Below are 22,048 nucleotides of genomic sequence, written 5' to 3'. Positions count from 1 at the left end.
TTCAGCTGCTTCATCAATGACCTTCCTTCAATCATAAGGTCAGAAGTGGGGATGTTCGCTGATGATTGCACAATGTTCAGCACCATTCATGACTCCTCAGATACTGAAGCAGTCCGTGTAGAAATGCAGCCAGACCTGGACAATATCCAGGCTTGGGCTGATAAGTGGCAAGTAACATTTGCGCCACACAAGTGCCAGGCAATGACCATCTCCAACAAGAGAGAATCTAACCATCTCCCCTTGACATTCAACAGCATTACCATCGCTGAATCCCCCACTATCAACATCCTAGGGGTTACCATTGACCAGAAACTGAACTGGAGTAGCCATATAAATACAAGAGCAGGTCAGAGCTACAAGAGCAGGTCAGAGGCTAGGAATCCTGAGGCGAGTAACTCACCTCCTGACTCCCCAAAGCCTGTCCACCATCTACAAGGCACAAGTCAGGAGTGTGATGGAATACTCTCCACTTGCCTGGATGGGTGCAGCTCCAACAACACTCAAGAAGCTCGACACCATCCAGGACAAAGCAGCCCGCTTGTTTGGCACCCCATCTACAAACATTCACTCCCTCCACAACCGACGCACAGTGGCAGCAGTGTGTACCATCTACAAGATGCACTGCAGCAATGCACCAAGGCTCTTTAGACAGCACCTTCCAAACCCGCGACCTCTACCAACTAGAAGGACAAGAGCAGCAAATACATGGGAACACCACCACCTGCAAGTTCCCCTCCAAGTCACACACCATCCTGACTTGGAACTATATCGCCCTTCCTTCACTGTCGCTGGGTCAAAATCCTGGAACTCCCTTCTTAACAGCACTGTGGGTATACCTACCCCAAATGGACTGCAGCGGTTTAAGAAGGCAGCTCACCACCACCTTCTCAAGGGCAATTAGGGATGGGCAATAAATGCTGGCCTGGCCAGCGTCACCCACATCCCATGAATGAATAAATAAAAAAGTAGCTTGAAATAATATATTCCTTTTTGAATGTACTGATATATTGTGACTTGAAATATTTAACCCATCATGGATTCAAACTAGCTCCACAGTAACCGGTAGCAAATTGTTCGCTATTGGTAATCATGTCTTTGTGAATATTATCCATCCCCTTCTATTTTTGTAAACTGTCATATTTGTGTGATACTCATTGCTGTTGTTGAAGCAGCTTCTACTGCATAATAAGCAAAGTAAGTTGAACTGCCCTCAAATTTTGCCTTGCTTTGCAGTTGGTGTTTCCCTCTCACTGCCTAGCTTTGTAGAGGAACTCACTACAGAACTGATGCAAAAACTCTTGCCCAACTACTTTTTGAACAGTGAGTTAGTGCACCATTGTGCAGTACCACTGAGCCACCTTTTGACAATTAAATCTTGAACTGTTATTGCAGAGCAATGAATTGTCTTCTTCAAAGCAGAAATCTTAAAATTTTGGGAATCTTTATCCTGTTCAGTTGGCCTCACCAACTATGCTACCCTGTGACAGTAAGTTTCTCCTGGCACCATAGTCTTGGCCGCTCTCAATGTGCACATGAGCCTGATTCCAGGAAATGGACTCAGTTAAGGGTGTAACTTGGTGCTCATTGTAGGTCCCAACTCTGGTGCCCTTTCAGCAGGGAAAGGAACCTGAAAAAGTCCAGGCTTACTTGTGGATGTTGAGGGCCCATGGTACACACTATGAGTTCATGAAGACAAAAGGTTTGGACATTCCTGCTCTGCATTATCAGGCTAACAGTAATGATGCGTGAACTCGAAGAGTATAAGTTTATATACTGAATCTAAGCGCAATCCATATGCGCCATCTGCTGCACACGCATAATGAGCATAATGAAGCCTTTGGCAGGGCCACAACAAATTGGTCCATTAGCCTCATTAGTATAGTTCAGGCAAGCTGCAGGTGCCAGTCATGTCCCCGGAGATAGCTTGCTCATTGTGAGGGATGGCAAGCTTTCAAGAGGGCCTAAGATGAGAAAGCGGAGGTAATCCTTGGGGTGGGCGGGTAAGAGTTGTGACAAGCAGCAACATGCAATTTTAACATGGAGCCAGGAGGAACACTTGGGGCTTCACAAAAATTATTACTACCCTCAGATCTGCTCCCACAGATAAGTGGTCTTGTGATACAGTGCCTGGATTAGACAGCGATGAAGTGTGTATTCCAAGTACACATAGCACATATCAGACAATAGTGATGTTGGAGTCTATGATGAGACAACCTCTAAGGCTGCTCCCCACCCCCCATTGCCCCCTTGACCTGTTGATACATTGGAAGCCAAGATGCCAATGGTGTGGTCTATAATGATCATATTAACTGCACAGACTTTGTTGTATTCAAAGCTCTGCTTTTGTTTGTGGCTGGTGCAAGAGTGTCATTGGTCATGGCTGAAGCAGATTATCTCGGTCACCGAGGAACCATCCTGCAAGTATCTTTCACCCTCAAACGATGGTGGCACAGATGATTGGGGTACAACTAAAACATTGTGGCTGCTACCTAAAAGCTTGTTCCGGAGTTGCTGGGCCTTTCGTCCTTGAAGTAAAGGATTTGAGGAGTGATCTCATTCAGAGATATAAAATGGTTTGCTCAATCCAGAAAGTTACTTTCTACTAAATTGTATAGTATAACCATGGGAATAAAGTTCAGTTCCAATAAAAGAAAAATTTAGAACTAATATCAGGACTTTTTCATGCAAAGAGTTATCAACCTCTGAATAGAGTAATGAAGGTGAAAACCCTGAAACCATGTAAGAAGCAATTGAATGCTGCATTGGGGGAATTTGAGTGTCTTTCCAAATAGATGAACAAAGTTGGGGCAAATAGGCTTAATAGTGATGCTCTTTTGGTTCATGTATTTTCTCGCTCAGATGGCCACAAGGGTGCCACTAATTATACTTGGACTTAGGGGAATCTCAGCAATGCAGTGACACTGGTCAGCTGAGTCATGCTGTTGTTACTATTCAATGTGAAAGGAGATGCCAGTTTGTTTGATACTTCTATGGAGACCAAAGTGCCTGATACAGCAGATGTCTCCAGTGCTGGATAGAGTCAGAAGCATAAAAATTGAGGGAAGGGGCGACCTTGATCGGCATGGCAGTACTGCCCCTGTGATGAAGGTTGTCTGGAGGTCTTCTAGATGGTGCAGTTCTAAAACTGCCTCAGTACTGACATGGGATCTGGAGACAGTTCCCCTTGGTCTTTGCAAGGTATATGTGCTGGAGCCTGCAGATATGACTGATGGAATAATTGTGGGCACAGGAACTTTAGCTGTTGTGCCAGCTGATCCCCCTGGTATGTCTTCTTTGCCTTCTTCACCTCCAAACATTAAAGCATGGCTCTTTGTAAGCAAATTACTGTAAAATTGTTGTGATAAGAAACGGCTGTGGCTTTTTAAGAGTTTCGGTTCCCACATTCCAAGAATGCTGCTTGCTCTTACTGCCCACTTGGAATGGGTGTACTTAATGCTGGCTGAGATTGCTACTCAAAGCTTGGAAAATTTGGAGTTGAATATGACTGCCTTCATTTAAATTAATTTAGTCTGCATTATAAAGCTTTCGCATATTCTGTGCGAGAACTGTATCTGCTGGGAACCCGAATCAGAAATAATGTGATACACATTCAGAGTAACTGACAATAGAACTATTTTCTGGCACCTCCTTGCAAGATTAATTTTGACGGGATCATTCCAGCAGATCAGAATTTGGTGTAGATATTTGATAAAAAATATGTAGTTAAAGAACAGTAGTTTAAATTTCAGCCCATAGGTTTTCAGTGACTTTGTTATGATAATGTTGTCTTAGATGGCTGTGGAGTTGGTGAACATGCATACAAGAAGACAATGGAAGCACCACCTCAGGAACAAAAGCCACCTGTCATAACAGCAGTTGGTTTAGCAGTTATGGAAGTCAAATGGCTTCCGCCTGAAAAGCCTAATGGAATTGTCACAAATTACTTTATTTACAGGTAAAATATTATCATGACTATTTTTTGCTTTAGTTAGAATACGTAGTCCTAGAAATGTCATCACACTATGTAAAATGTCTGTCCAGGGTATCAATATGGCAGACAGCAAGCATGAGCTCATTTTGCACTTATTCTGTAACCTATCCTTTAACGTATGCTTGGTGCCAGTCACTGAGTTGCTGCATGCTACTGCCATTTCAAATGACACTGCATCATCAGGAAGGCTATCCTCCTATTCCTGAAGTGGCACAGACATTTTCAGTACCTGAAATTAAAAAAAGGGACAAGAGTTAACTTTTCATGTGAAAGGAGAGCAGAGGTAAATCAGCAATCACAGAAAGCAACTACAGTTTGTCATACTTTGTGTAGAGTGAGATAGAAGTAAGAAGGGAAAAAGGTGATTAGATATGAAGGTACCTTGTGCAATGTCTTCTCCAGTGGTTTCACTCAGCACAGCCATGACTCTGCCCCTACCTGTGATAGCCTGCATGACTTCTCTGAGAGGGGAAAGGTTGTATAGGTGGACAATACCTTTTCTGATCGGTATCTCCTGCCACATGTTGTGTTCAACCTTTTTCATCATAAAAGAAGAGACTGTGTGAATAACAATCTGATGAGTTGTTTTGAGAATGTACCTTTCATACAATAGTTTATATATTGTATGGAAGAGATGTGGGGAAGTGAGGGTTGCCGTCACGGTTAAAGTAGGATTTACAGAGTGCATGAGTAGAAGAAGAAAGTGGTGGGGCTGAATTTAATGACACTGATGACAGTCCCGGCAGCAGGCTTGGAAATGGGAACCATTCCCGTCCTGCCTTAGAGTCACTGGCAGCTTTTTTTTTTAGAGATACAGCACTGAAACAGGCCCTTCGGCCCACCGAGTCTGTGCCGACCATCAACCACCCACTTATACTAATCCTACACTAATCCCATATTCCTACCACATCCCCACCTGTCCCTATATTTTCCCTACCACCTACCTATACTAGGGGCAATTTATAATGGCCAATTTACCTATCAACCTGCAAGTCTTTGGCATGTGGGAGGAAACCGGAGCACCCGGAGGAAACCCACGCAGACACAGGGAGAACTTGCAAACTCCACACAGGCAGTACCCGGAATTGAACCCGGGTCGCCGGAGCTGTGAGACTGCAGTGCTAACCACTGCGCCACTGTGCCGCCCCTTTGACTGATGGAAATGTTGTTGAACTGATTCATGGACTGCCGCCCCCTCCCCACATCCCCGAGGTGGACACCAAATGATGGCCAAAGCAAGACACAGAGTGACCCCACAGTTCCGTGATGCCTCCCTGCAGATTCTCCTCCAGGCTGCAAGGGAAAGGCAGGAGGTTCTCTTCCCCAGAAATGTCAAGAACAAAACCTCCCGCCTGAGCAAGCAAGCCTGGGTAGAGGTTGCTGAGGAGGTCAGCAGCTGTGGGGTCATCCACTGGACCTGGGTGCAGTGCCAAAAGAGGGTCATCATTCTCCTGCATTCAGCCAAGATGTGCTCCATACCACTCTCCTTTTTGGGGATTGCATGTGACTACAGAGGAGGTTGCACAACATGGGGAGGGTGGCCCTATCACAGCGATGGCAGAGGGGCTAAGGCATCACCTCTTCCTGACAGATTCATGGCTGCATCTTGGCCACAGGTGGTGGCGTGGTGGTAATGTCACTAGACTAGTAACCCAGAGCCCCAGGCTAATGCTGTGGGGACATGGGTTCGAATCCCACCGCAGCAGATGGTGAAATTTGAATTCAATTAATAAATCTGGAATTAAAATTTAGTCTAATGGTGACCATGAAACCATTGTCGATTGTTGTTAAAACCCATCTGGTTCACTAATGTCCTTTAAGGAAGGAAATCTGCTCGACATATGACTCCAGACCCACAGCAATGTGGTTGACTCTAAAATATCCTCTGAAATGGCCTAACAAGCCACTCAGTTGTATCAAACTGCTACGAAATCTAAGAAAATGAATGAAACCGGACAGACCACCCAGCATCAACCTAGGCACTGGAAATGACAATGGCAAACCCAGCCCTATCAACCCAACAAAGTCCTCCTTCCTAATATCGGGGGGCTTGTGCCAAAATTGGAAGAGTTGTCCCACAGAATAGTCATGCAACAGCCTGACGTAGTCATACTCACGGAATCATACCTTACAGACAATGTCCCAGACACCACCATCACCATCCCTGGGTATGTCCTGCCGGTGGGACAGGACATACCCACCAGAGGTGGTGGCACAGTGGTATATAGTCAGGAGGGAGTTGCCCTGGGAGTCTTCAACATTGACTCCGGACCCCATGAAGTCTCATTACATCAAGTCAAACATGGGCAAGAAAACCTTCTGCTGATTACCACCAACCACCTGCCTCAGCTGATGAATAAGTGCTTCTCCATGTTGAATACCAATTGGAAGAAGCACTGAGGGTGGCAAGGGCACAGAATGTACTCTGGGTGGGGGACTTCAATGTCCATCACCAAGAGTGGCTCAGAAGCACCACTACTGACCAAGCTGGCCGAGTCCTAAAGGACATGGCTGTTAGACTGGGCCTGCGGCAGGTGGTGAGGAAATCAACAAGAGGGAAAAACATACTTGAGCTCGTCCTCACCAATGTACCTGTCACAGATGCATCTGTCCATGACAGATCACCGTACAGTCCTTGTGTAGACGAAGTCCGTCTTCACATTGAGGATACCCACCATCGTGTTGTGTGGCACTACCACTGTGCTAAATGGGATAGATTTCAAACAGATCTTGCAACTCAAAACTGGGCATCCATGAGGCGCTGTGAACCATCAGCAGCAGCAGAATTGTATTCAACCACATTCTGTAACCTCATGGCCCAGCATATCCCCCACTCTACCATTACCATCAAGCCAGGGGATCAACCCTGGTTCAATGAAGAATGCAGGAGGGTGTGCCAGGAGCAGCACCAGCCATACATAAAAATGAGGTGTCAATCTGGTGAAGCTACAACACAGGACTACTTGAATGCCAAACAGTGAAAGCAGCATGCAATAGACAGAGCTAAGCAATCCCACAACAAACAGATCAGATCTAAGCTCTGCAGTCCTGCCACATCCAGTCGTGAATGGCGATGGTCAATTAAACAACTAACCGGAGGAGGAGACTCCACAAATATCCCCATCCTCAATGATGGGGGAGCCCAGCACATCAGTGCAAAAGACAAGGCTGAAGCATTTGCATCCATCTTCAGCCAGAAGTGCCAAGTGGATGATCCATCTCAGCCTCCTCCTGAGGTCCTCGGCATCAGAGATGCCAGTCTTCAGCCAATCCGATTCACTTCACGTGATATCAAGAAATGGCTGAAAGCACTGGATACTGCAAAGGCTATGGGCCCTGACAACATTCTGGCAATTGTACTGAAGACTTGTGTTCCAGAACTAGCCACGCCCCTAGCCAAGCTGTTCCTGTACAGCTCCAAAACTGGCATCTATTGGCAATGTGGAAAATTGCCTAGATATGTCCTGTGCACAAAAAGCAAGACAAATCCAACCCGACTAATTACCGCTCTGTCCGTCTACTCGAAATCATCAGCAAGGTGATGGAAGGGATCATCGACAGTGCTATCAAGTGGCACTTGCTCAGCAATAACCTGCTCACTGATGCTCAGTTTGGGTTCTGCCAGGGCCACTCAGCTCCTGACCTCATTACAGCCTTGGTCCAAACATGGACAAAGGAGCTGAACTCCAGAGGTGAGGTGAGAGTGACTACCTTTGACATCAAGGCAGCATTTGACCGAGTATGGCATCAAGGAGCCCTAGCAATATTGGAGTCAATGGGAATCGTGGGAAAACTCCCTGCCCGTTGGAGTCATACCTAGCACAAAGGATTATGGTTGTGGTTGTTGGATGTCAATCATCTCAGTCCCAGTACATCACTGCAAAAGTACCTCAAGGTAGGCCCAACTATCTTCAGCTGCTTTATCAATGGCCTTCCCTCCATCATAAAGTCAGAAGTGGGGATGTACGCTGATGATCGCACAATGTTCAGCACTATTCATGACTCCTCAGATACTGAAGCAGCCCATGACCATATGCAGCAAGACCTGGACAATATCCAGGCTTGGGCTGCTAAGTGGCAAGTAACATTCATGCCACACAAGTGCCAGGCAATGACCATCTCAAACAAAAGAGAATCTAACCATCTCCCCTTGATATTCAATGGCATTACCATCGCTGAATCCCCCACTATCAACATCCTGGGGGTCACCATTGACCAGAAACGAAACTGGACCAGCCTCATAAATGCTGTGGTTACAAGAGCAGGTCATAGGCTCGGAATTCTGCGGCGAGTAACTCACCTCATGTCTCCCCAATGCCAGTCCATCATCTACAAGTCAGGAGTGTGATGGAATACTCTTAACTTGCCCAGATGGGTGCAGCTCCAACAACACTCAAGAAGCTCAACAACATCCAGGACAAAGCAGCCCACTTGATTGGCATCCCATCCACCACCTTCAAGATTCGCTCCCTTCAGCACTGACGTACAGTGGCAGCAGTGTGTACCATCTACAAGATGCAGTGGAGCAACTCACCAAAGCTCCTTCAACAGCAACTTCCAAACGCATGACCTCTATCACCTAGAAGGACAAGGGCAGCAAATTCATGGGAACACCACCACCTGCAAGTTCCCCTCCAAGCCACACACCATCCCGACTTGCTGGGTCAAAATACTGAAACTCACTTCCTAACAGCACTGTCAGTGCACCTACACCCCAAGGACTGCAGAGGTTGAAGAAGGCAGCTTACTACCACCTTCTCGAGGGCAATTAGGGATGGGCAATAAATGCTGGCCTAGCTAGTGACGCCCACATCCCACGAACGAATAAAAAAAAGGCCACTTTCCTTCATAGCTCACCCGCATTAATTCCCCTTACAGTGCGTGTCAGCATGAGATATATCAGATCCCTCAGTAGGGAACCAGGGTCTGACACTAGAAGAACTGTCATGTTGATCTCTCTGCCAATCTCTACTATCTCCATCCTCCCTATTGCAGGACAAGAGGGCCTGCAACAAGAGGGAGACGGGCCAGACTGGTGGAGGAGTTCCTGATCTGCATCCTCTCACCACCACCGAGGAAGAGGCCTTGGAATTGGTGAGGACCCAGGGCGGATACCATTTTGGACAGTGAGACTGGGGTCTCTGCGCAAGAGAGTGAGGATTGACTTCCATCGACATACACATTAATTTTGGAGACCCGCATGGTTGACATGACAAGATCTGCACAGCCTAACCCACACGTTTGTGTTCTCTCATGCAGTTCGGTGTGTGTAGGAGACTGCTGCCATGGGGGTACACTTGTTCATCTCTGAGGAGGAGGGCCACTCAGAGGATGCAGAGGACCTTTTACTAGCGCAGATGCTTTCACCTCAGTAGGGAACCGCTTGGCTTGAGAATCAGGGTCACAAGCTGATGAGAGCACCGCACACACGCCTGAGCAGCTGGCTGAGGCTGAGACAGCCAAGGCCTCCGACAGTCGGACTGTGGGTGGCCAGGCCCATGCTGAGTCCCAGGCTGATGACGAGCCTCTAGATTTGCATAGAGAGGTCAGGCAACATCTGGCGGAGATGCCAGAGACCATTTGCAGCCATGAGCGGACAATGGAGGATGCTGCCGTGTCTCAGGCATGTGAGCGCATGACTTCCTCCATCGAGATGTTGGTGACCCTCATGGAGAGACAAATCCCACAGATGCATGCAGACCTGCACACCATCACCTTTGCCATGAGCTCAATGCAGCAATGGTAAGGCGAGAGAAGGAACAGGAGCCTGTAGACTTATCCCGCTCCTCGTCCTTCTCTGGTGAGCAGGGAGGTTCAAGTGAGCCTTCAAAGGGAGGAGGAGAGACTGCCCTCCACATCTGGGGGCTCCCCTCAGGGCACTCCAAGTATGGACACCGGCTGTTCAGCTCCTCTGCAGTGAGCCCAGCTCCAGCGCCACGATGCCCGAGGAGAGTCCTGCACCGGTGCTTCCAGGCCTCAGGCATTCAGAGGACGGCAGCTAAAGTCATCACTGGCCAAGGGGCAACCTGATCAGCAGCCAACCTCCAGCCCAGCTGCTATCGCATGGATCACACTGCATAGGAGAACTTGCAAATGTGTTAAGACCACCTAGCCACACTTTGGGACTCGTGTATAGGAAATATGTTATGTAGTGATTAATTAAAAGTTATTTTGCACAAATCATTAGCTATCATTGTCTGAATGCCATGTTTCATTTTGCCTTAATGTGAGTGCTGACTTCCCCCTTAGTTCAATGCTAATGTGACCACAGCCCTCAATAACATGCCAGTGTGATCACAGGCGTCATTATCATATGTTCTCCCCTGGGCACTAGCTCGCATTGCAACTGGTCGCCAGTCAGTGAACATAAATGGAAAGGAGGCAACAGACTACATGCATTAAGTTGTGTCTTTATTGGAATCTCAGCGAGTGGACATCAGAGTGGCTGGAAACTCTACTTGCCACTCTCCCTCCTCTGTGTCCTCCTTGTTAGTGGAGGAGTGTCACTCAGGCATCTCATCGTCATGTAAGGCCTCCACTCTTTGCAATGCTAGATTGTGCTGTGGTACCTGGGACTGTCGAAGTATGTTTGGCATCGTGGCTGCTTTCTGGGAAGTGGACACAAACCTGCAGGAAACTCTTTTGACCAGTTGAACGTTGATTGAATGGAAACCCTTCCTGTTACTGATGGAGGCTGGTTGATCCGTGGGAGCCTTGATGGCTACATGCGTGCAATCTAACGCACCTTGCACATGGGGGAATCCAGCGATTGGCCCGAACCCAATGGCCTGCTCAGCCTGACAGTCAGGGTCGGTCCGGTAGTACACATAGTCTCCGAGCCTCTTGAATAGGCCATAGGTCACCTCCTTGAAGCAACGGTGAGCTACTGCCTGGGAGACCACACATATGTCCCCAGTGGATCCCTGGAAAGATCCAGATCCGTAGAAGTTTAGTGCCACTGGCATAGGGTGACTCCCAAATCCCAGAGGTCACAACTTGTCCTGCAGTAGGTGCATAAGTCAGTGACAGCCTCCCTGAAGAGCCGTAGTCTTTGCTGGTAGTTGGGCTCGGACATTTGGAGGTAGCTGATATTAGTCCGGTACACTCTGGTGAACATGGCCCCTTCTTGCCTTCGTGGAGCTTCACGGACAGGTGCAGCTGCCTCCTGGCCTTGCCTCCATCAGAGGTGCCGCATCAGGCCATGGTGATCCAAAAATACAGGGTGTATGAGACCCATGCCAGGTGATCAGTGGGCCTGCAGAACACTGACGATGCAGAGATGACTCTGCCTTGGCAACTGAGTTTATAACAATTCTCTCAGCAAAGTCCCTGATGAACCTCAGAGCCCAACCTTGCTTATGGCCCACCCTTTGTTCTAGCAGTGTGAGCAACCAAACACATCACACAGCAGTTTGGTAACCCAAGACAGCCCCCCACCCCCCACACCCATACTAAACCCTTGCAGAGTTCCAAAACCCACACTGAACCCTGGCAGAGACCCCAAGACCCCGGACCCTCTTGCAGAGCCCACAGCAACACTGTCCAACAATGGCCTCCAAACCCTCCAGCCCCTTCCCCTGTGCAGCAATGCTCAAGGCTGCCTCCTCGTCGCGGCAATGTGGCCTCTCACCACGGTGCCGCCAGGCTTTAACAGTCGTGCACCTGCTATTCACAAAATCGAGGGCCAAACGTTAAACTGGAATTAATTATATTTAAATGCATTTTAAAATCAGTTCAGCAATTTAAAATACCTTCCCCTCGCTTCGGGGTGCCAATGCTGCCATGGTGCTTTCCCGCCACTGGCAAAATCCGGAGCCGACATCTTGACGCCGGATTTCCGGGCAAACAGTTCTGACATGATTCTCTGTCCCCCCATACCAGCATACCCACTTTATACAGCTGCATTAAATTCTGCTTGTGGAGTGCAGTGTGTTGCAATGATTGTAGGAAAGTGAAGGGCAGTGGGGGAGGGGAATGTTATGAGCGGTGAGGCTGGGGGAGGGGAATGTTATGACTGGTGAGGCTGTAGGTGTTGGTGGTGTGGGGAGAAGTAATTGAAGTGAGAGATAAAATTCTTCCCTTGATAACTCTGGTGAGGTTTTTCAACTTTTCTAAGCATCGTAGCCATGTTCAGGCAGCAAAGTTCCTCGCATTGACCTCTTCCCACTGGCAGCAGATGTGATGCCTTGAGGGCTTTCTGGCCCCCCAGAGGGAACAAAATCTCCCTCTCCCTGTAAACAGACTGGACCAGGGCCTCCAAAGCTGCATCTGAAAACTTTATGTATCTCTTTCAGCCATTTTATTCCTTTGAAAACACTTCCCTTCTGTCTGCAGATAGAGTACACAAACCCTTTAAGAGATGGTGACTGCCTTTAAATGGCATAAGCCAAGCCCAATTCTCCATCCCTTAGACAGGTGCACAACCAATAAGTGGCACTGGCTGCACACCTGACTCATAGTAATGAGCTGCCAGCATCAGTTTCAATTGGTTCGTGCACACCCGTTTTCAGGTGCAATCAAATCTCTCGGCCTTTGATTTTAGATTATTATTTGCATAATTATAAAATGCACAAAAGTAATTATTCATTCAGTTAGAAGTCCAGATTTATTATGTGACTGGTCAAATTCCCATGGTGTTGCACATGATAAATCATGATGTCTTTGTGTTGCTGATTCTCTATCTCTCTTAACTCTTTTTGCTTCTTTGTCCACTTCTTATTCTCTTTCTGTCTTGGGGCTTATGTCAGTTCAAGAAATAAACACACAGTTTTTAAAAAATGAACAATTCTGCGGAATACTAAACTGACCCCGTGAAATTTTTGTATTTGTGACAAATCCTTCTTTGCTGCTATCAGCACAAACACACAGTGCAAAACCATTTTCAAAAGAGTAAGCACCGATATGTCACCTGAAATAATCTTCTTTATTACTCCATCTATTAAAGGCATGTGCTGGAAAATAGAAAGAAACTGCCAGCAAGTATCCCAGTTCTGTCATTATAAACATCTGTTTTGTCACTGTCATCAGAGAAAGATTTAATATTGTGGTTGTTTCAATGACTCTAAACTCCAACTAAAATCACTGGCAAGTGATTCATTGTGATATTGCCCAATATAACATTTGTATCTAGTGCCCCAGTGCAGCATTTTCATTACACTTTAAATAAAATCAGCTCTCTATCTATGTCAGTCAGCAACATTCTGCTGTACACAGAGGGATCCAACAATCTACAATTATGATTTTGATTTGATTGTGTCATTTGAGCAAAAGGTTTATTACTTTTGGCTTGGCTAGGCAGAGTGCCTACTATTCACTCCTTTTTAACTGTGTCTCGAAATAAGTAACTACACCACCAAGCAGAAATGTTCTCTATTTTTAGCAAGCATCACATAGTAAAAACATTTTAATGGGACCCATCACCCCAGTGTGGCAAAAGATTACTTTTGTCTCAGTGTTCCTATTAAACGGGTTCTGTAGAATACATGGGGAATAAATCCTTTCCTTAAAGGCAAACGCTTCATTTAAATTAACATCCTTATTAAAAAGAGAATTAATTAACTGCTGTATTTTCCACTGTCTTTGTCCATAATAAAAATTATTTGTCCAAGTAAAATAAAGTAGGATATCTGTACTGGTTGATGGTTATGAAGGGGTTTATAAAAAGAGCCAATTCCGACAAGCAGTAAACAACCTTTTACAATGTTAATGAAACTGCTCATCATGGCAAGTTGTAGAAGGATGCTCACAGACTTATCACTTAGCAATCACTATTAATCTTATGTTCTTTTCTAATATGTTTCTAAGTCTTTCAAAATGATGGCAGAGTTACATCAAGACGATGGCACTGGCAACATAAAGGAGTTTTACTGTCACTGCTGCTGAAACTATTGACTACACAAGCTGAATGAAAGAAACCTAAGCTAAATCAATTTGAGGGCACGCGAAATGTTCAAAATTTTCCATACCTACAAAGTCACTTGCTTAATTTTGTGTTGAAGCTTCAATATACTTTCCAATCTTTCAAAACTGTGAGCTGGTCTTCATAATTTTCATACATCTCAACTCTCTATCTAAAGCTTGAATGCAAGTACTTGGAAGGAAAACTAGAAACAGTGGCTGAGAAATTAGTTTTGGCCCATTTTTAAGGTAGCGGCCCAAAGTACAGCTGTAGAGCTTTTATGGTGGTGGTCTCCAGTGTTACCTTTAAGGACTGCTGGTTTGGTCACAGAAGTAAACAATAAACTAAGTGGAGCAGGTCCAGCACCTTGACAAATTTCCAAGAGTGGTCCTCAAAAAAAAGCATTAGGCCTCTCATTAATATATTAATATATGCAAAGAGTCTATCACCTGTTTTAGGCAACCACAAGGGAGACCTGAATATTGCCTACCCCAAAATGGGCACATTTCAGTCATTCTTCAGCACGGGAGACACAGAAAGACAAGTGCAATGGGGTCTTCTACCCCACTGTGCCCACAGACACGAGCAACGTAAGTGGCTATTTTTCCTTAAGTGAGTCTTAGAAATTAGTTTATCCTGTCTCTCATAATTGCTTCCAATAATTTGCCCACTACTGAGATTAGACTGACTGGCCTGTGATTATTTGGTCTATCCCTCATTTCCTTTTTAAACAGAGGTACAATGTTATCAGTCCTCCAATCCTCTGGCACCACACCTGTATCCAGTGAGGACTGGAAAATGATGGTCAGGCCTTCCGCTATTTCTTCTCTAGCTTCTTTTAACAGCCTGGGGTACATTTCATCCGGCCCTGGTGATTTATTAACTTTCAAGGATGCTAATCGCATTAATACTTCCTCTCTCCCTATGTTTATCACATCCAATACTTCACACCCCTCCTTCTTAACTATAATATCTGCATCGTCCCCCTCTTTTGTGAAGACAGACGCAAAGAATTAATTAAAAACAATACCAACATCTTCTGCCCCTACACATAGGTTACCTTTTTGGTCTTTCTGTAGTATTGAGATCAGACATAAGCTTTCCTTTTCTGCCTTATCTTACGCTGTAAGCTCCTTGACATCCATAGGGTTCTAGATTTGGCCATCTCACCCTTTTCCTTTGTGGGACCATATTTACTCTGAACCCTTTGAATCCCTCCCACTGCTCTGACACTGATTCAAGGGAGTAGGCATAAGTCCTACCCTGACACACTTGGATCTGGAAAGCAAAATCCATGTCATAGTGTTTTTCATCTTTCCAATTTAATATTGTTTTTAAAAAAACCCTCTTTGAAATGAAAGAGAATGACCAGGGTCAGCTTTTAGTGTGAAGAGAGAGCAGAGAGAGATCAGTGACTGATGAATATAGTTGCAGTTACTCATGCAGATTATGGGCTGGATTCTATGCAGGTGACGGGGGACCTGACGCCAGGCCAGAAAAGCGAGGGGAACCCTGCCTCAGCTATTCTGGAGATCCCTGATGCATTTTACGGTGCTCAGGCAGTGCAAGATCCCATCTGTAAGAGCTGCCAGTCAATCAAAGGGTTGGCAGCTCAGCAGTGCCACTGGGAGTGGTGACTATGACTAAGGCTTCAGTAGGCCCAGGACTAGGAGCAGCCATGGTGCTTCGGAGCTAAGTGGGTGGGGGTGGGGTGGTTGGTGAGGGCGGGGAGGGTTGAGGTGTTGGCGCAGCGATGGCCTTTGCGGCTGGGGGCCCTTCGTGGGCCACAGATTGCCCGAGCAGGAGGGATGCCACTGTCGACCCCATTCCCCACCCTGCCAATAGGGAGGCTGCCTGGTTTTACTAGGCAACATCCCCATGTGGTGGGGCTCCTGCCAGCCTCTGGTAAAATACCCTGAAGTAGGCATTAATTAGCCACTTAAGGGCCTCAATTGGCCTCTGGCCGGGCAGGTTGTCCTTTGCCTTCCCTGTCCCTGACAAAATTGAATGGCATCGGGAAAGCAACGGGAACTCCACCCCCGCCTTCCCTCACTATTTTATGTCCCCCCCCATCTCCTGGCCCATCCATAGAGTGCTGATAAAATTCAGTCCTCTGTAGGGTGACAGAGAAGAGAAGAAGATGATAAGATGTGAAGAAACAGCATGGGACATCCCCTCCAGCATTTCCACTTACCCCGTCTATGACTCTCCCTCTGCCTGTCAACTTCAGGACCTGCTCCTTCAATGGTAAGGGACATGCAGGCAGTCTCGGAATCTGCCTGCTTCCTCATTTGATATTGTACCTTCTGGAAGAAAGAAGGGAGTGTATTAATGATAGCCTTTTGAGTTTTTGAGAATGTGCCTGTCAGGGTTGAATAGTGCAGATATTGGGCGGAATCTTCCTGGACCCTTGGGGGCAGGCATGAAGGCGGAATTGGGAGGAAATTCAGATAACCTACCTGGCATAGGGTCAGTGGTCCAATGCATTGCCGCCTTGGGCGATCTTCCCGGAGTCAGGTCATCGCTGGCAGAGGCTATCCACCTGGCAGCGGCGGGTAGCTAATCTGCATAATTAACTGCCCATTTGTGGGCTGAATGGGGACACCGCTGGGATCTTCCCAGTGGTGGATAGGCCCCCCATTGGGGGCCAAACCTGGCAGATGCCTGAAGGTGACTTGCCTGGGAGGGCCCGCGAGGCCTCAAATACTCACTGCCCCTCCTACCAGAGCCACAGCTATCAGCAGGCCACAGCTGAGGCAGCCAGCCATTCTGTGGAGGTGTTTCCCCACCACAGCAGTGGCCTTGCAGCTGTGGCTATTGTTTATTTTGTTAAATTGAATACTTCTTCAGTGGTGCTTCAAGATGGAGGCAGCATCTCAGTGCCCCTCCTGCAGCTGCAGCACCCACCTCTGGCAGTGGGGTTATCATCCTTCCAAGGCTGCAGCCTGCAGCATCAGGAACCTGTCCACTTTCTTTAATTGGATGGTGGACCTGAAGGCAGTGTCTTAATTGATCACCTCCGGGAAGATCTTCCATGTGGGTGCACTGACAGCCAGTGCCGGGTCAGGATCGGGAAATGGTCCCAACTCATGGTCATATTCTAAAATGATAAGATTCCAATCATTGTATGTAAGATGTGAGGTATAGGAAAGTGAGCATTTCAATAGTGCTGATGCATGCTAGTTTGTTTGCATTGCGCATTTTTAGTAGTTTTAACTGAGGTAGTGTGTTAAGGTTAATAAACTTACACCTTTCTTGTTTAAACCTGAGAAAGCCTGTCCAGTTGATTCCAGGAGATGCAGAGTGTGTGAGCAGATGGAGGTACAGTAGAGTGTGGTGCAGTGATTGCAGAAGAATGAAGAGAAGCGAGATGAGGTGGGTTGTGGGTAATGATGTTGCAGGTGCTGCAGGCGTGACGAGACAATAAAGGAGCTGAGAGTTTGGATTCTTACCTTGACAACCCTGGTAAGGTTTTAAAACTTTTTTTGGCATTGCAGCCAGGTCCTGGTACCTAGGCTCCTGGCATTGACCTTCTGAGCCACCTTTTCTCACTGGCATGCATGAGTTGACTGGAGGACATTTTGCACCCTGTGGGGGCAGGACCTCCCTCCTCCTTGCAACTGCTTGTTATGACCAGGTAAGGAAGGGGTCTCAGGCTCCCCTCTTGATCTTTTCCTGATTTGGCAGTAAAAGGGTTTAACTTTTAAAACACGGTGTTTTTAGCTTCCCCACAGTGAGTCCTAAAGGAATCAACTAGACAGGCTTTCTCAGGTTTAAACAAGAAAGGTGTAAGTTTATTAACCTTAACACTCTACCTCAGTTAAAACTACTAAAAATGCGCAATGCAACCAAACTAGCATTCATACGCGATAAACATATACACAAATAGATACAAAGGAGGAGAAAGAATTAAAGGGGGAAGGTTTGAAGCTGTAGATGGAATTCAGTTACTGGTTTTGGGTTAGATGCAAAGCCTTTGATTGGAGTTAGGTCTTGCAGTTCTCATTGGGGCCCAGTGCAAACTTTCAAACTTGTTTTGCTGGTACCAGAAGGCTACATGGGTCTTCTGTCTTGAGGCTTATGTTACTTCCATGGGTCCCTGGAACTTTGCGTGAGAGGGAGAGACTGAGTGAGACAGAGAAAGGCCTTGCTTCTCTTTGGTCTTCAAATTGCAATCTGCCTCCAAAACTTTACTGTGAGCACAATTCAATCAATTCCCAGGTTGTCCAGCAGGTTAGGCATGTGACTAGCTCTTTGTTTGAGACAGCATTGCCTGCGAGGTTTGTTGATTCCAAAGAATCAAAGCTTATTGACACAATCAGTGGGGGGGAAGTGGAGTGCTAGCTCTTACATAGACAATGACTCTCAATATCTTTTGATCATCACTATTGACAAAACCCATCTGGCAAATTGAATCAGGAAGCGCTCCCATTGTCTCTCTAGGCAACAGTCTGTCAGAATGCAAATGTGCAGCCATGTTTTCAGCCACTGCTCTGTGGTCCTTTTAAACAAGTTATTTTCAATGTTCAATACACGTTCAAATAATGTTCCATATGATGAAATTAATATGTTTCCATTTGGCAGGTGTGGTTTCTATCACAAGTTTTAAGCCTTTCTTCCTTACTGCAGTTACGGTCCCTCTCTCCTTTGAGAGAAGAAGGCTGCTTTTAAGTGTTGTTAATGATGCCCAATTTTCCACACCACCCCCAAATAAATGCACAGCTAATAAACAATTCAGGTAGTGTTGGCTTCACACCTGTCAGCTGATAATAAGCTGTCAGCAAGAATCTCCCGTGGTCCATCTGAATGGATGCATGCAGTATTCAGCCCGCCTCCCTATCCACCTATTTTCGGGCATAATCAAACTTGTAGACCCAGATTCTTTGACTCATTGTGTGTAATACTACTGGAGGTCCACTAGTAACAATACAATTTTATCTCCATAAATAAAATACCCTTAAGAGAATGCAGTGATATGAATGATGCCGCAATTCACTCTAGTAAGCATGTTAATAATTTATTCTTTTAAGAACAAGGCTCTGCTATTTGCTTAAATTTTCCATTTTTATTTCTCTTTGATTCTTTTGTAATTCATTTCATTTTCCTTTTATTTGTGTTTCGAAAGGCAATAAATCTACCTGTTACATGATGCCTGATGATCATAAAAAGGACAATTGTCAAGGTTGACAAAAGGCCATTTGTTCCTTTGAATCCAATCTCTTCACTGTCCTCAGCATCCCATTAAAGCATTCAATTTCTTTTTGAACTTCCCTAATGGTTCTGTCCCTACTGTCCTGACTGGCAGATTATTTCATCATGTAATCACTGAGGAAAGAAGTTCCTAATTTCTATATTTAAATTATTCTCACTAACTTAAATTTATGCCCTCTGTTGCTGCTTTCCTGACATATTTTGAAGTAATGGTCTGGTCTTACCCTATCTATGCCATTCCATATTTTGCCTACTAAGCTTTTGAGTCAATTCTCTAATCTAGTACTTGCTCAGTACATTCAGGGTCAACTCTGTTGCTCTTCTCTGCATCTTTTACAAAGCTTGTGCATGCTTTTTATAGCATGGTGAACAGAAATGAACAAAGTACGTAAATCTGCCCATTACATTGCAAGGCAAGAACTGACATTTATTACAGCACCTTTCATATCACAGCCATTGAATTACTTTATTGAAGTGCAGTTGCTGTTACTATGTCGGCAAAAACAGAGCAAATGTGCCACACGGTTCCACAAACACAAAGAGGAATTATGAGTGGAAGGATGTAACAGGCCATTTCAGTCAAGTAATTCAATTATGGAAACATTAAAACACTAAGGTAAAAAGGATGTGCAAATAGCTTCAGAAGTGTGAAGCCTCTTTGTTTCAGATTTATAGCTTCTGCAGCATTTTGCTTTATACTTGTATTATTTAATTTACTAACCGTTCACTTCCAGGTATGCCAGTCTTGAACAAGTTTGTTCCTCCTTCCATTGTGGTTTCTTTCTTCTTCTTCTTCCTCTTCCTCCATTCATTCTTCTTTTAATCAGGTATTTGCTAAGTCCTTGTTATACAACCACATCTTATTTCTCAGCACATGTTTCCAACTCTTCTACATGGATTGTAGCTCAAAGTTCACCCTTTCTGTGTCATGTCCACCCACGATTATTGATATCTCCATGGCATTCAATGCTCTTTTAACCAGTGCTCTCACACATCATGAAATCTACTCTTTTCACTATGAGCCAGCACATGTATACTCATGACCTTGCTCTTCCACAGAACTGATTCACTTTGTTTCATAGCTGTGCTGGTCTTCAGTTCCATATCATCCTTTGCCTCATATGATGGTTTAACGAAAAACTTGTTTTCTTCCTTTGAGATGACAAGGACCAGATACTCAAGCTACTCTTGGATGCCAGCCTGCCTCTAAATCCAACATCTTTCATCAACTTCTAACCTTATTCTGCTTCTAATCATCCTTTGCTGGATTTTCCTTATTCCCTTTGACCTTCCCCTTCCTGACCCCAAACAATCTGTCCTCAGCAAGAGATTCAGTTTCATCACCCTATGCCCCCATCAAAACAAATTCCAGGTGTAAGCTTTCTTCCTTTGCCCTTAGCCCTGTGCTTCCTTTGTGTTTTACGCCCCATCATGCATCTGTCCCCCAACTATAACACTGGCATCTACCCTGCAATGTGGAAAATTGCCCAGGTATGTCCTGTACACAAAAAGCAGGACAAGTCCAACCCGGCCAATTACCGCCCCATCAGCCTACTCTCAATCATCAGTAAAGTGATGGAAGGTGTCATCAACAGTGCCATCAAGCGGCACTTGCTTAGCAATAACCTGCTCAGTGACGCTCAGTTTGGGTTCCACCAGGGCCACTCAGCTCCTGACCTCATTACAGCCTTGGTTCAAACATGGACAAAAGAGCTGAACTCAAGAGGTGAGGTGAGAGTGATTGCCCTTGACATCAAGGCAGCATTTGACCGAGTATGGCATCAAGGAGCCCTAGCAAAACTGAGGTCAATGGGAATCAGGGGGAAAACCCTTCGCTGGCTGGAGTCATACATAGCGCAAAGGAAGATGGTTGTGGTTGTTGGAGGTCAATCGTCTGAGCTCCAGGACATCACTGCAGGAGTTCCTCAGGGTAGTGTCCTGGGCCCAACCATCTTCAGCTGCTTCATCAATGACCTTCTTTCAGTCATAAGGTCAGAAGTGGGGATGTTCGCTGATGATTGCACAATGTTCAGCACCATTCGTGACTCCTCAGATACTGAAGCAGTCTGTGCAGAAATGCAGCAAGACCTGGACAATATCCAGGCTTGGGCTAATAAGTGGCAAGTAACATTTGCGCCACACAAGTGCCAGGCAATGACCATCTCCAACAAGAGAGAATCTAACCATCTCCCCTTGACATTCAACAGCATTACCATCGCTGAATCACCCACTATCAACATCCTAGGGGCTACCATTGACCAGAAACTGAACTGGAGTAGCCATATAAATACCATGGCTACAAGAGCAGGTCAGAGGCTAGGAATCCTGAGGCGAGTAACGCACCTCCTGACTCCCCAAAGCTTGTCCACCATCTACAAGTCACAAGTCAGGAATCTGATGGAATACTCTCCACTTGCCTGGATGGGTGCAGCTCCAACAACACTCAAGAAGCTCGACACCATCCAGGACAATGCAGCCCGCTTGATTGGCACCCCATCTACAAACATTCACTCCCTCCACCACCAAAGCACAGTGGCAGCAGTGTGTACCGTCTACAAGATGCACTGCAGCAATGCACCAAGGCTCCTTAGACAGCACCTTCCAACTAGAAGGACAAGGGCAGCAAATACATGGGAACACCACCACCTGCAAGTTCCCCTCCAAGTCACATGCCATCCTGACTTGGAACTATATCGCCGTTCCTTCACTGTCGCTGGGTCAAAATCCTGGAACTCCCTTCCTAACAGCACTGTGGGTATACCTACCCCAAAAGGACTGCAGCGGTTCAAGAAGGCAGCTCACCACCACCTTCTCAAGGGCAATTAGGGATGGGCAATAAATGCTGGCCTGGCCAGCGTCACCCACATCCCATGAATGAATAAAAAAAAACTTCTCTATCCTCCAGCATCCCTTCCTCTTGTCTCTTGCCTGCTTTCAGTCTGCTGCTA

At 46.0% G+C, this 22,048-nt stretch overlaps 1 protein-coding gene across 1 annotated transcript in view; it reads left to right on the top strand.

Annotated features, from left to right (window-relative positions):
* The window catches only part of ush2a (Usher syndrome 2A (autosomal recessive, mild)), a 1,262,450-nt gene that overhangs the window by 1,086,145 nt on the left and 154,257 nt on the right, over positions 1 to 22,048 (top strand). The window contains exon 80 of the mRNA XM_068045693.1: positions 3,793 to 3,955. Coding sequence (XP_067901794.1) covers positions 3,793 to 3,955 — 163 coding nt within the window. The remainder of the gene's footprint in view (positions 1 to 3,792; positions 3,956 to 22,048) is intronic.

This window comes from Heterodontus francisci, chromosome 13, assembly GCF_036365525.1.
Source record: "Heterodontus francisci isolate sHetFra1 chromosome 13, sHetFra1.hap1, whole genome shotgun sequence".
Lineage (NCBI taxonomy): Eukaryota > Metazoa > Chordata > Chondrichthyes > Heterodontiformes > Heterodontidae > Heterodontus > Heterodontus francisci.
This window is presented reverse-complemented; position numbering and strand designations above follow the sequence as displayed.